General features: G+C 37.3%; 1 protein-coding gene across 1 annotated transcript in view; it reads left to right on the top strand.

Annotated features, from left to right (window-relative positions):
* LOC107551782 (phosphorylase b kinase regulatory subunit alpha, liver isoform-like) overlaps nucleotides 1-13,632 on the top strand; it is a 22,137-nt gene that overhangs the window by 4,106 nt on the left and 4,399 nt on the right. The window contains exons 4-21 of the mRNA XM_016233508.1: nucleotides 123-291; nucleotides 1,125-1,207; nucleotides 1,280-1,360; nucleotides 1,429-1,527; nucleotides 1,768-1,914; nucleotides 2,988-3,041; nucleotides 3,147-3,269; nucleotides 4,141-4,236; nucleotides 4,903-5,010; nucleotides 5,235-5,313; nucleotides 9,410-9,544; nucleotides 9,681-9,790; nucleotides 9,909-10,053; nucleotides 10,145-10,223; nucleotides 10,323-10,456; nucleotides 11,848-11,990; nucleotides 12,987-13,040; nucleotides 13,505-13,556. Coding sequence (XP_016088994.1) covers nucleotides 123-291; nucleotides 1,125-1,207; nucleotides 1,280-1,360; nucleotides 1,429-1,527; nucleotides 1,768-1,914; nucleotides 2,988-3,041; nucleotides 3,147-3,269; nucleotides 4,141-4,236; nucleotides 4,903-5,010; nucleotides 5,235-5,313; nucleotides 9,410-9,544; nucleotides 9,681-9,790; nucleotides 9,909-10,053; nucleotides 10,145-10,223; nucleotides 10,323-10,456; nucleotides 11,848-11,990; nucleotides 12,987-13,040; nucleotides 13,505-13,556 — 1,891 coding nt within the window. The remainder of the gene's footprint in view (nucleotides 1-122; nucleotides 292-1,124; nucleotides 1,208-1,279; nucleotides 1,361-1,428; nucleotides 1,528-1,767; nucleotides 1,915-2,987; nucleotides 3,042-3,146; nucleotides 3,270-4,140; nucleotides 4,237-4,902; nucleotides 5,011-5,234; nucleotides 5,314-9,409; nucleotides 9,545-9,680; nucleotides 9,791-9,908; nucleotides 10,054-10,144; nucleotides 10,224-10,322; nucleotides 10,457-11,847; nucleotides 11,991-12,986; nucleotides 13,041-13,504; nucleotides 13,557-13,632) is intronic.

Consider the following 13,632-nt stretch of genomic DNA (forward strand, 5'->3'; position numbering starts at 1 on the left):
TAGCTATATAGTTATTATACTTTCTTTTATTAATCTGTTCATCGTTCATTCTTGAGCTCATGTCTGCCGACATCTGAACACACACCTTTTTGACCTGACTAAGTATGTGCATATTACTGCAGGTGGCAAAGGTAGAGAAGTTCAAACACACACAGAGCACAAAGGACTGCCTGCATGCCAAATATCACACTCCTACCTGTGCCACAGTGGTTGGAGATGATCAGTGGGGGCACCTGCAGGTTGATGCCACTTCACTGTACCTGCTCACATTGGCTCAGATGACCGCCTCAGGTGAGACGAACAATCTATGGATTGATCCATAAAGGGATAGTTTACCCAAAAAATGAAAATTAATTTGTTCAATCATTTACTCACCCTTATGTTATTCCAAACCTGCACGACCTTTTTTCTTATTTGGAACACAAGATTTTGAGGCATGTTCTCCAGATGGTCACCAAAACTGCTTGGGTTACAACATTCCTCAAAATATAAGGTGTTGTGTTCTGCAGAGGTTTGGAACAACATGACGGTGAGTAAATGATTTTATTTTTTTGGAACTATCCCTCTAAGACCCCTTGAAATTTCTTGACAGCACAGTTTTTACTCCTGTGTTGACAAGAAATCTGAGGCAGGTTGTATCAAATGATTTTTGAAATTTTCAACTTGTATAAGTGGTAAAACAAGTTTTGACAACTTTTAGGAGTATTTATAGCCAGGTCCTTACAGAATCTGTCCTCCCAGAACTCACAGATTTGCACAAAATTGAAATGGCTATCATTTACAAAGTTCTCCACATTACTCATGAATTGGTTAATTTGCTACTTTGGTACACTTAAAAATGTTTTCAGCTACAAAGCATAGGTAGTACAGTTTTGCAAGTCCATTCCACAGAATTCTCTAGATTTTCCCCAGAAACTAGAGCAGAATATGTGAAAAAATTATTCCACAGATTGTGTGTAGGCCTGCTTATAACGCAAATATTTGCTCAAAGCAACCCAACATGCTCATAAATTTCCATGGGGTCTTAAATTTAGCCTCCACTTGTTGGGTTGTGCTTTTTCTTGTGCTGTGGTGTTTTCTATTTTTAGCAACCATTTTGATTATCATTAAAACTTGTATCTCAGGTCTACGGATCATATCTAACTTGGACGAGGTGGCGTTTATCCAGAACCTGGTGTTCTACATCGAGGCAGCGTACAAAGTGGCTGTAAGTTCTCATAGTTCTTAGTTAACAGAGTTACTAAACCGGTATCACAGTCCTGTTCACACTCCCCTGCAGGATTATGGGATGTGGGAGAGAGGAGACAAAACCAATCAAGGAATTCCTGAACTGAACGGCAGCTCTGTCGGAATGGCTAAGGTAGGAGAGTCATCTGGTCTCATTTGGTCTGGCTGTTCATGCAGAAGTTGATTTTTGTTCGTTTTTAGGCAGCTTTGGAGGCCATTGATGAGCTTGACTTGTTTGGAGCTCATGGAGGCCCAAAATCAGTGATTCATGTTCTCCCAGATGAAGTAGAACATTGTCAGGTAAATTAATCATTTGTATTTGCTTCTTAGTTGGCTATTATTTTACAGACCAGGGCTGCATTTCCCAAAAGTATTATTTGCACCAATGATTTATATGATCTACTTTTGGGAGATGCACTCCAGGTTTATTCTGGAGTATTTAAGTCAGTGATTTCACATTTAAAATGGTGCTTTTTCCAATCAATAAGAGTTATCCATGATTTCCTGAGTCAAACATCTTGTTTCTCTTTGTGTTTCTAGTCTATCTTGTGCTCAATGCTTCCTCGAGCTTCCACCTCTAAAGAGATAGATGCCGGTCTGCTCTCTGTAATCTCCTTTCCTGCGTTTGCAGTGGAGGATGCAGATCTGGTCAACATCACCAAGAGTGAAATCATCTCCAAGTTGCAGGTAAGGAAAGGGCTATGCTATCCATCTCAAGTGGTCCAGTGGAGGTTGCTTTACCATTTTTTTCCAAGATTGCTCAGGGTTCCACTTTTACGGTCAGTCTATAATAGGATTGAAGTATCAGCAGTAATGTTTTTTTTCAGAACATTTCAGGGTTGAAATGTAATTAAATTTTATTACTTAATTTGTATTTTTATGGGTGCGAGAATGTGTAAGAAAATGCTTTTTTAAATTCCCCTTACTCTTAGGTTGATTATCTCTAGTGGGGGGAAATTAAAAATGATCATGCAACCAACTTTACCATTTCTGGACCACTTGAGACAGAATGAGCCATCTATATTGTATTATAAAAAAACAATGACACTATGCCAGATGTGTTTTCTATGAAGCCCGTAAAGGGACATGGTGATGGTAAAATCACCATGATGGGAGATGGGAGGAAGAATTATATTGAATTGTTTTTGTGTTAGCTTGAAAAACTTTTGCATTCACTCTCAAATCCTTAATGATGAAAATAATGTGAAGTGTGAGGAAAAAACACATTTTAGTGCTTTTGCAAGTGAATGGGAAGTTTCTCTGGGGAATGCAACCCCAGTGAAATGTGAAGGGGACATGTGACCAAGTATGGTGACCCATACTCGGAATTAGTGCCCCCGAGTGCATTTACCCATCCAAAGTGCACACACACACACAGCAGTGAACACACACACACACCGTGAACACACACCATATATGCTGCAGCGCCCGGGGAGCAGTTGGGGGCTCGGTGCCTTGCTCAAGGGCACCTCAGTCGTGGTATTGAAGGTGGAAGAGAGCGCTGTACATTCACTCCCCCCACCTACAATCCCTGCCAGTACGAGACTCGAACCCACAACCTTTGGGTTACGAGTCCGACTCTCGAACCATTAGGCCACGACTTCCCTTGAAGTTAACGCGAAACATTGACATTTAAATTTTCTTCCCATCTCAAATTTTTTTCCATCACTATGTCCCCTTTGCAACTGTGGGTGCTTTTTTTTTTTATTTAAAAAAAAAATAATTAACAAACAATTTTAAGCAAATTTCAATAATTTTAGGGACGTTACGGCTGTTGTCGATTCATCCGAGATGGATACAGGACCCCAAAAGAGGTAACAGACACTTTATTTATTTATTTATTTTTTACACAAAATGAGTATTTTGTGGCTAGTTCTCTGACAGTGTGAGTGCATTCTATGTTTTTATGGTTGTGATAGGACCCCACTCGCCTTCACTATGATCCAGCTGAGCTGAAGCTCTTTGAGAGCATTGAATGTGAGTGGCCAGTGTTTTGGACTTACCTTATACTCGATGGCATCTTCAATGAAGACCATGAGCAGGTACGAACAGGCCATCCTATAAATACTCACCTGTATTCTGAAAGCAGCTACAGTAAATCTTAGAAATGAGAATTAAAGGGATAGTTCACTCGAAAATTAAAATTACCCCATGATTTACTCACCCTCAAGCCATCCTAGGTGTATATGACTTTCTTCTTTCAGATGAATACAATTGGAATTATATTAAAAATGTCCTGGCTCTCTAGAGCTTCCGCTATGCCTACGTCCTACGTCATCCGCTGAAACGCCACTCTCTCGTGAACGTGCGTACAACAGTTAGCAGAAGCTATAGATTACGGTTTATAAAGTTTTAAATATGGATATTTTTCTTACACAAACGCATCGATTCGCTTCAGAAGGCCTTTATTAACCCCCCGGATCCATGTGGAGCACTTTTTTATGATGGACGGATACACTTTTTTGGCTTCAAAATCTCGACTCCCATTCACTGCAATTATAAACATTTTTAATATAACTCCGATTGTATTCATCTGAAAGAAAAAAGTCATATACCACCTAGGATTGCATGAGGGTGAGTAAATCGTGAGGTAATTTTCATTTTTGGGTGAGGTTACACTTTATTTTAAGGTGTCCTTGTTACTGTGTAATTATACATTTAAGTACTGAGTAATATTAATTAACTACATGTACTTTCGATATGGTTAGATTTAGGATTAGGGTTTGGCTTAGGGTTACTTACATGTAATTATGCATAATTAATTGTTGTTATTATAATAGTAAGTACATGGATGTGTGTAACAAGGACACCTTAAAATAAAGTGTTACCTTGGGTGAACTATCTCTTTAACTCCCACTCATTTACACATGGAGACAGTATGTAGTAATGATTGACAGCTGTGTCATTCCTCAGGTGCAGGAGTACAGAGAGGCTCTTGATGGAGTTTTGATCAGGGGCAAACACGGGATTCGTCTGGTGCCTGAACTCTATGCTGTACCCGCTGACAAAGTGAATACCATTTTTTTTACTCAGATCAAGGCCATGCACATTTCATCAATATCTAATTTTGATCTGCAACAAATTATTATTTATCATTTATCATACACATGCATACACATCAGAATGGGGCAGGGGGCAGTCATGGCCTAATGTTTAGAGAGTTGGACTTGTAACCCAAAGGTCGCGGGTTTGAGTCTCGGTACTAGCAATTGTAGGTGGGGGGAGTGAATGACTAGCGCTCTCTTCCACCCTTAATACCCTTGAGCAAGGCACTGAATCTCCAACTTGCCTGAGCAAAAATGGCTGCCCACTGCTCTGGGTGTGTGTTCACGGTGTGTGTGTGTGTGTGTGTGTGCACTTGGATGGGTTAAATGCAGAGCACAAGTTCCGAGTATGGGACACCATACTTGGCTACACGTCACACCACTTTCACTTTCATTCACTTTCACTTTCATTTTTTCATCTCAAATATTCAAATATTCCTTTCATTTATCATTTCAAATATTTTGTGTGTAAAAACACAGTGGTGCATAAAATGTGTACTAAATTATGCCAGTTCTGAAAATTAATTCATGTTGAATGGGTGTTTGCACTCTGCTCAGTAACTGTGACATAGACAATTCTGTGTAAAATGTTTTAATCTGTTGCTCATCTGTGCATTTATTTCTTGTTCAGGTTGAGGAGGAGTACAGAAACCCTCGCTCTGTGGAGCGTGTGGTCGCTGGCCAGCTCCCACACATGTGGGGCCAGTCTTTGTATATCCTGGCCTGTCTGCTGGCAGAGGTACTAGATCCTGGGTCCACTTTCATATGAAATGTTATATGTAATCAGCAAATTAATGAGATATGATTGTCAGGTGTTGAAGCACTACCTTTGGTTTCTTTGTTGATTATGTGCACATGGGAAATGTCAAAATAGAGTAGTCCCAGTGTTTCTTGTGCAGTTCTTTGTGTTTGAACTATTCTGCTCCTTTTACTGATATTTGACGAATGATTCATTTTAATTAGGGATTTCTGGCCCCTGGAGAGATTGATCCTCTGAATAGGCGATTTTCTAAAGAATTCAAGCCAGATGTTGTTGTTCAAGGTTTGTGAATATTATTTCTTTAGGTTTTGCTATATTTAGACACAGACCTTAAATTATGTTATCACCTTTTGAATTTCTGTAATTTATGGGAAAAGGATATCCGATATGCCAGATTTTTTGAAATATGTTTTGGTCAAACTCAGGCACTTAAGCTTTTTTAATTACTGTATAACTTGATAACTTACACAATAGTTTTACAACAAAATTAATAAGATATAAAGTGCTACTAGAAGATATTAAGGAAATAAACAGATAAAGGGCAAAGGTTGCTCTTTAAGGGAGTGACCGTTAGGTCATGTGAGAGTTAACTTTTAAAATTATGATATTATAGAAATCTGTATGATAATATCTAATAATGTGAACAATGATCAACGTGTTTGAGACAAATATATATATATATATATATATATATCCAAAATAAAAGTTTTTGTTTACATAATATATGTGTATATACTGTGTATATTTATCATGTATATATTTATGAAAAATATATTATGTTTATATGTTAAATATATATATATAATATAAAATATAAGAATATAAATATATACATGTAAATATTTTCAAAATATGTGTGTGTTTATTTATATATACATAATAAATATACACAGTACACATACATATATAATGTAATAACTTTTATTTTGGATGCGATTAATCGTGATTAATTGTTTGACAGCACTAATATAAATATATATATATATATACATACTGTATATAATTAAATATATAATATATATATTATATATTTCTAAATATATAAATAATACGACTAACTAACAACTAATACCACAAAAACATAAAATTCAAACAAACCAAAAAACTCATTGCTAAGTTATTTTTAACCAGTTGTTTTCTCATCAAACAAATGTGACTTCCTCAAGGATTATGTTTATAATTTAAAAAAAAACTGTAGGTTGATTCCCAATAACACAATAACAAAAACATTTTTCATTGTTTGAAAGATTTTGCTTCAAGAACAAATAAACTGAATAGACATTTTTCAAGTTAAAATATATAGCATATATATATATATATCTATATATATATGCTCATATATAATATAGCACATGTGATATATGATTATGATACAATGATAAACAGTATTGTATCGTATGATTTCCATCTATAAAAGGTGGGAGTTTAATATTGTATTAGTATTTAATATTTTAATATTTTGGAAATGAAAATCTACCACATAGTAGGAAGGACTCAGCTGGTTGCTTTGGGCTGAAGCCCATTTAAGGAGCAGGTTCAATTCATTATTGAAGCTCAATTTTGAATTTGATCTTGACTCTATAATTTGCTGAATAGAGCAAACTGACCTTTTTGCCAGCAGCTCTATTTGTTCTGTTTAGTGAGTGTAGTGGCTGAGTCAGTGCAGATCCAGCAGCTGCTGAGGGATCAAGGGATTGAGGTTCAGACCGTCTCTGATGTTTCGCCCATCCGCCCATCCGGAGCTCGCATCCTGAGCCACATTTACGTGAAACTGGGTAAGTGATCCAGATCCACCATGACTAACAGGACAACAGGACAGAGAGTAAACAAAGGCTACATCTGTAAAACTGCATTTAGTAGAAAGTCTTTAAGATTCTTGGATACAAACCAGTTCCTTTTTCCATTGCACAGGTAACTGTAAAAAACTGGATCTGAGTGGGCGACCATACAGGCACATCGGTGTCTTGGGAACTTCAAAGTTTTATGAGATCAGAAATGGTACTTACACATTCACTCCACAGGTAAATAAAAATGACCTCACATGCAAGTATTTTATAGTAGAAGAACTACTCTACAGTCAGACTACAAAAAAATAAAAAATGTAGAAAACATTATAACAATATATATTTTTCCCATAGTTCATTGACCAGCATCACTTCTACTTGGCTCTGGATAACCAGATGATTGTGGAGATGTTGCGTACAGAGCTTGCTTATCTCTCATCCTGCTGGCGGATGACTGGAAGACCTACCCTCACATTCCCTATCACACAGAGCATGCTGGGTAAAACCTTTTGTTCGATGGTACCGTCTGAACATATTGTAATATGCACAGGCTAATATTAACATTTTCTTTGTTTCTGTTATTGGGCTAGTTGAGGATGGCGACAGTATTGACCCCTGTATCCTCTCTACCCTCCGGAAGCTTCAAGATGGCTACTTTGCAGGCGCAAGGTCAGAAAAATTGTGACAGTAATAATTAAAAGAGCCATAGTATGATTTTTAAGGCACAAAGATGATTTATTTGACACCACAAATGCCTTTGCTCTTTAGGGTGCAGATGGCAAACCTCTCCTCATTCCTCACAACCTCCTTCCACACCCAGCTCAGCTTCTTGGATGCTGACTCTGAAGAGAATCTGCTAGAGGAAGAGGAAGAAGAAGAAGAAGAAGAGGAAGAGAGTTTTGGGTCCTCAGGTATCCATACTGACTTGCATATAGCTGCTTTGGAAAGCATCTCTCCCCCAAAAAATAAATGTATACATACCCTGCTGAAAACCAGGGTTTTCAGAGCAGATTAAGTGCTGATGGTTCAAGGTTGATTTATGCTGGTTATTGTTGGTCAAGCTGATGGACCAGAATGGTCTTTCTTAGGGTACCATTTCAGCAGTGTTGTTATTGCTAATTAAACATCTTTCGGATGAGACGGATGAGACCGAGGTCCTGACTCTCTGTGGTCATTAAAAATCCCATGGCACTTCTCGTAAAGAGTAGGGGTGTAACCCTGGTGTCCTGGCCAAATTGCCCCCCTGGCCTTTGTCAATCATGGCCTCCCAATAATCCCCAACCACTTGATTGGCTCTATGTCTCTCTCTCCTCTCTACCTGTAGCTGGTGTGTGGTGAGCGCACTGGCGCCGCTGTCCTGTGGCTGCCGTCGCATCATCCAAGTGGATGCTGCACACTGGTGGTGGTTGAGGAGAGACAACCCCTCATGATTGTAAAGCGCTTTGGGTGTACAGCAATACACAATAAAGCGCTATATAAATGCATCATTCATTCATAAACTATTAAAATTGAAATAAATCTGAAATAAAATATAAATATTAGCTGAAAAACTTAAACTTACAAAACGTGAATAAAAATTTGGCATTGGCAACTGAAATAAAATAAGTTGAATTTGAAGTACTTAAATTACTGAATCTAAAACTGAAATAAAATAAAACTAAATATAAATATAAAAAAACATAAAACTAATAAAATGACAAAAGCACATTACTTGACAGATTTTTTAATAAAAATAAAAATATGATTATTAGAGTTAAAATAAAAAATTAAAATAAAAGCTAACTCAAAATATGAATAAATACGATAATATAAATAATTCTAAAACAACACTGTTATATATTAGATATCCACTGATTTAAAAACTGATTAAAGATTTGTTTTTATATTTAAATTGCCTACACTCACTTAAATAGCACTGTGAAATGTAATGTTTAGCAAATATCAAAGTGAATATCTATTTTTTATACTCTACATTATTGTGATGCCTAAATTCACTTGTAGCATTTAATATGATTGATTTTAGTTTTTATTTTGAATTACTTCAAAATAGTGTTGAATTTTACTAATCATTATCATCCAGAATTTAGATATCTGCATCTCTATTCCTGATCTTGTTGGTTAAGCTAGTTAATAAGTCTACTGGGGACACCAGCATCCAAAACACAACATATGCACAATACTCCACAATAACAAAAACATTTTTCATTGTTTGAAAGATTTTGCTTCAAGAACAAATAAACTGAATAGACATTTTTCATGTTAAAATATATAGCATATATATATATATGCTCATATATAATATAGCACATGTGATATATGATTATGATACAATAAAAAACAGTATTGTATCGTATGATTTCCATCTATAAAAGGTGGGAGTTTAATATTGTATTAGTATTTAATATTTTATATTAGGGGAAATGAAAATCTACCACATAGTAGGAAGGACTCAGCTGGTTGCTTTGGGCTGAAGCCCATTTAAGGAGCAGGTTCAATTCATTATTGAAGCTCAATTTTGAATTTGATCTTGACTCTATAATTTGCTGAATAGAGCAAACTGACCTTTTGCCAGCAGCTCTATTTGTTCTGTTTAGTGAGTGTAGTGGCTGAGTCAGTGCAGATCCAGCAGCTGCTGAGGGATCAAGGGATTGAGGTTCAGACCGTCTCTGATGTTTCGCCCATCCGGGTCATGCCAGCTCGCATCCTGAGCCACATTTACGTGAAACTGGGTAAGTGATCCAGATCCACCATGACTAACAGGACAGAGGCAGGCAGAGTAAACAAAGGCTACATCTGTAAAACTGCATTTAGTAGAAAGTCTTTAAGATTCTTGGATACAAACCAGTTCCTTTTTCCATTGCACAGGTAACTGTAAAAAACTGGATCTGAGTGGGCGACCATACAGGCACATCGGTGTCTTGGGAACTTCAAAGTTTTATGAGATCAGAAATGGTACTTACACATTCACTCCACAGGTAAATAAAAATGACCTCACATGCAAGTATTTTATAGTAGAAGAACTACTCTACAGTCAGACTACAAAAAAATTAAAAATGTAAAAAAACATTATAACAATATATATTTTTCCCATAGTTCATTGACCAGCATCACTTCTACTTGGCTCTGGATAACCAGATGATTGTGGAGATGTTGCGTACAGAGCTTGCTTATCTCTCATCCTGCTGGCGGATGACTGGAAGACCTACCCTCACATTCCCTATCACACAGAGCATGCTGGGTAAAACCTTTTGTTCGATGGTACCGTCTGAACATATTGTAATATGCACAGGCTAATATTAACATTTTCTTTGTTTCTGTTATTGGGCTAGTTGAGGATGGCGACAGTATTGACCCCTGTATCCTCTCTACCCTCCGGAAGCTTCAAGATGGCTACTTTGCAGGCGCAAGGTCAGAAAAATTGTGACAGTAATAATTAAAAGAGCCATAGTATGATTTTTAAGGCACAAAGATGATTTATTTGACACCACAAATGCCTTTGCTCTTTAGGGTGCAGATGGCAAACCTCTCCTTATTCCTCACCACCTCCTTCCACACCCAGCTCAGCTTCTTAGACGCAGACTCTGAAGAGAATCTGCTAGAGGAATACGAAGAGGAGGAGGAAGAGAGTTTTGGGCCCTCAGGTATCCCTACTGACTCGCATACAGCTGTTTTGGGAAGCGTTTCTCCCCCCAAAAATAAATATATGCATAGCTCACTGAAAAGACCACATTAAGTGTTGGTGATTCAAGGTTGGTTTATGCTGGTTAGTGTTGGTCAAGCGGATGGACCAGCATATTGCTCAATATTTCTGTACCATATCAGTAGTGTTGTTATTGTTAACTAAACTATTACAGTTTAAATAAATCTGAAATAAAATATAAATATTGGCTGAAAACAAAAAAAAGGTAAATAAAAATGAGAAATATTGCATTGGTAACTAAATAAAATAAAATAATTTGAATTAGAAGAACTGAAAGTACTGAATTTAAACTGAAATAAAAAATAAAATGAAGCTAAATATAAAAATACAAAACTAATAAAAATATAAAAATAAATTTCATGACAAATTATCAGCGTTAAAATCAAAAATATAAAAATAAAAGCTAATTCAAAATATAAATCAATACTATATGAATCTATAATAGCATAAAACTAATATTAAAATAACACTGTGTATCAGTTATCTACTGATTTTAGAGATTAGTTTTTGCATTGAAATCACCTACACTCAAAAGTTAATCTAATAGCACTGTTAAATGTAATCTTTAGCAAATCTCAAAGTGAATATCCACTTTTCATACTGTACATTATTGTGATGCATAAATTCACTTGTAACATTTAATATGATTGATTTAAGTTTTCAGTATTTTATTTTGAATTAATTTATGATAGAGTAGAATTTTAATAATCATTATCGTCCAGAATTTTAATATCGGTGCATCTCTATTCTTGATCCTGTTGGTTAAAGCTAGTTAATAAGTGTATTGGGGACACCATCATCCTAAACATAACATATGCACATATGTGTAACCCCTCTCTCCCGGGTCCTCACCGCCACACCTCGTTCTCGCTCTGAGTGGGTCTCGAACCCGGGTTTCCGGCATGGGAGGCGGACGCACTAACAAGGAGGCTAAAGACTGCAGCCCCTAGCTTCAGTCGCTAGTGCGTCTCTTAAGATCAGGGGAGTGAGGTTTACCTTCACAGCACCTACTCGCTGGCCTCCGTTACACTCACCCCCCTAAACCTCACTCCCATCTGGGTCACGGCACCAATGTAACCCCGCTCTCCCGGGTCCTCACCGCCACACCTCGTTCTCGCTCTGAGTGGATCTCGAACCCGGGTTTCTAGCATGGGAGGCGGACGCACTAACAAGGAGGCTAAAGACTGCAGCCCCTAGCGCGTCTCGCTAGTGCGTCTCTTAAGATCAGGGGAGTGAGGTTTACCTTCACAGCACCTACTCGCTGGCCTCCGTTACATATGCACAATACTCCATATGAACTAAGATGATAAGTGCTGGTTTGTTTTGCCGCAGAAGGTTCTGGAGACATGTTTGACCAGTATCTCACAGATCTGTTGCACAGCACTGCTACAAAATGCCATCTACCTCCCATCCAGAGGGGGCAGAATCACGTTTTCAGTGCTGAACACACCACCAGGGACATCCTTTCTTTCATGGCATATATCTATCTATCTGGGGCATTGCCGCCAAGGATGCAAGGGAGAAAAATTTGTTGTACAAAAATAAAACATTGCCAATATTACACAATATAACATTAAAAAGTGTATAAATCACTAGTTTTTTACTAAAGAAACATTGTCCAACAGCAACACCAGCAGGTAAAGTAAAAAATTCAAAAATAGTCAAAAGTTAACTATTAAATAGCTTTTTTTTCTTCTTTTTCTGATAGTGTAATAATGTTTACATTTGGAAAAAAAAATAAAAACTTTGAGGACTTTGCCTCCTCGTACACACACACACACACACAATTTATACTCCTATTCAAAAACAGGCATGTTGCTACTCTTGTGATCTCTTGTGTGAGCTGTTCTTCATTAATCGCTCTATATTATGTGAAAGTGCGTCCGATTCAGTCTTCAGCGACCAGTCCCGCCATCTCCATCCATGAGCTTGGACACACAGGGGCCACCAAGACGGAGCGTACGGGCATCAGAAAGCTCAAGACTGAAATCAAACAGGTGGAGTGAAAAAAGAGAAATGTCTGTAATAAAGTGTTTTTGTGTTTCAAAAATTTTGAAATATTTACTGTTCAATTTAAATATACATTTCTTCACTACTATGCCTTAAATTACATTTATATTATTTTGTTTTCAGCTTGATGACTCCAGACCCATAAGTGTGGGTTGAGTTTGTAATATTGGCATGCTCTGCTAATACTTAAGAGTAGCTTTTTTGTGCAGAGCCCATTCTGTCTAGAGGTCACAGCACATTTGTCTAGACCATGAATAAAACAAAACATGCTAAACTAGTATTAGCATGAAAACGTTGAGTAATATTCAGTTTGCCCATATCATACACATCTTTTTCAGTCATATGAAGCATCTTTTTGACTGTGAGTCTCTGTATGATGCCTCAACTGTTCGTTCATCTGAAATACTTTCCATTTTAATTTTAATTTTAAATGTTTGTATGTTCTGCTTTTATTCTCATAGATATTTACCAGCAGTAATTCCATCAGCAGTAATTTCACATCCCCTCGTTCCACGGTAACTTACAGAAAAACCTATCAAAACCCTCTCCACAAACACCTGCTCTCCACTATGTCAAATACTACTTTTTACGGTTTAGAAGATTAAAAATCAATTTAACTTGGAGGGGTGAATTCAGTCCGTTGGTTCTCAATAAATAAAAACGCTTTTTTCAATGCCTCAGATTAGTTGACTGATTTGAAATGGGACAAACTTCCAGCCATAACAGCCAATTAACATTTCTAACGTGTCACAAGTCAGTCTTGTCTTGTTGTGGTCATTTCACTCTCTTAGCATGGGCTGGCATTGTAACATCTTAACTATGTTTGTCTTAGTTTCTGCTTACTAAACCTGAAGAAGCATGCTTTTAAGTGTGTTATATGTGCTGATAAGTGTTGTCACTGTAAAGCTGACATCCCACTAGTCAGATTTTCAGCTCATATCTTAATGATATACTGATGTAAATGTGTGCGTGTCTGTAGCGATGCAGCAGCCCCTCCACTCCCAGCGGGATCCTGTCTCCGACTGGTGCAGGTGACTCACACCTGCAGTGGGAGGAACGCCAGGGCCAGTGGCTGAGGAGACGCAGACTGGATGGGGCCATAAACAG

Source organism: Sinocyclocheilus grahami, unplaced genomic scaffold, assembly GCF_001515645.1.
Source record: "Sinocyclocheilus grahami isolate Dianchi unplaced genomic scaffold, SAMN03320097.WGS_v1.1 scaffold433.1, whole genome shotgun sequence".
Taxonomy (NCBI): domain Eukaryota; kingdom Metazoa; phylum Chordata; class Actinopteri; order Cypriniformes; family Cyprinidae; genus Sinocyclocheilus; species Sinocyclocheilus grahami.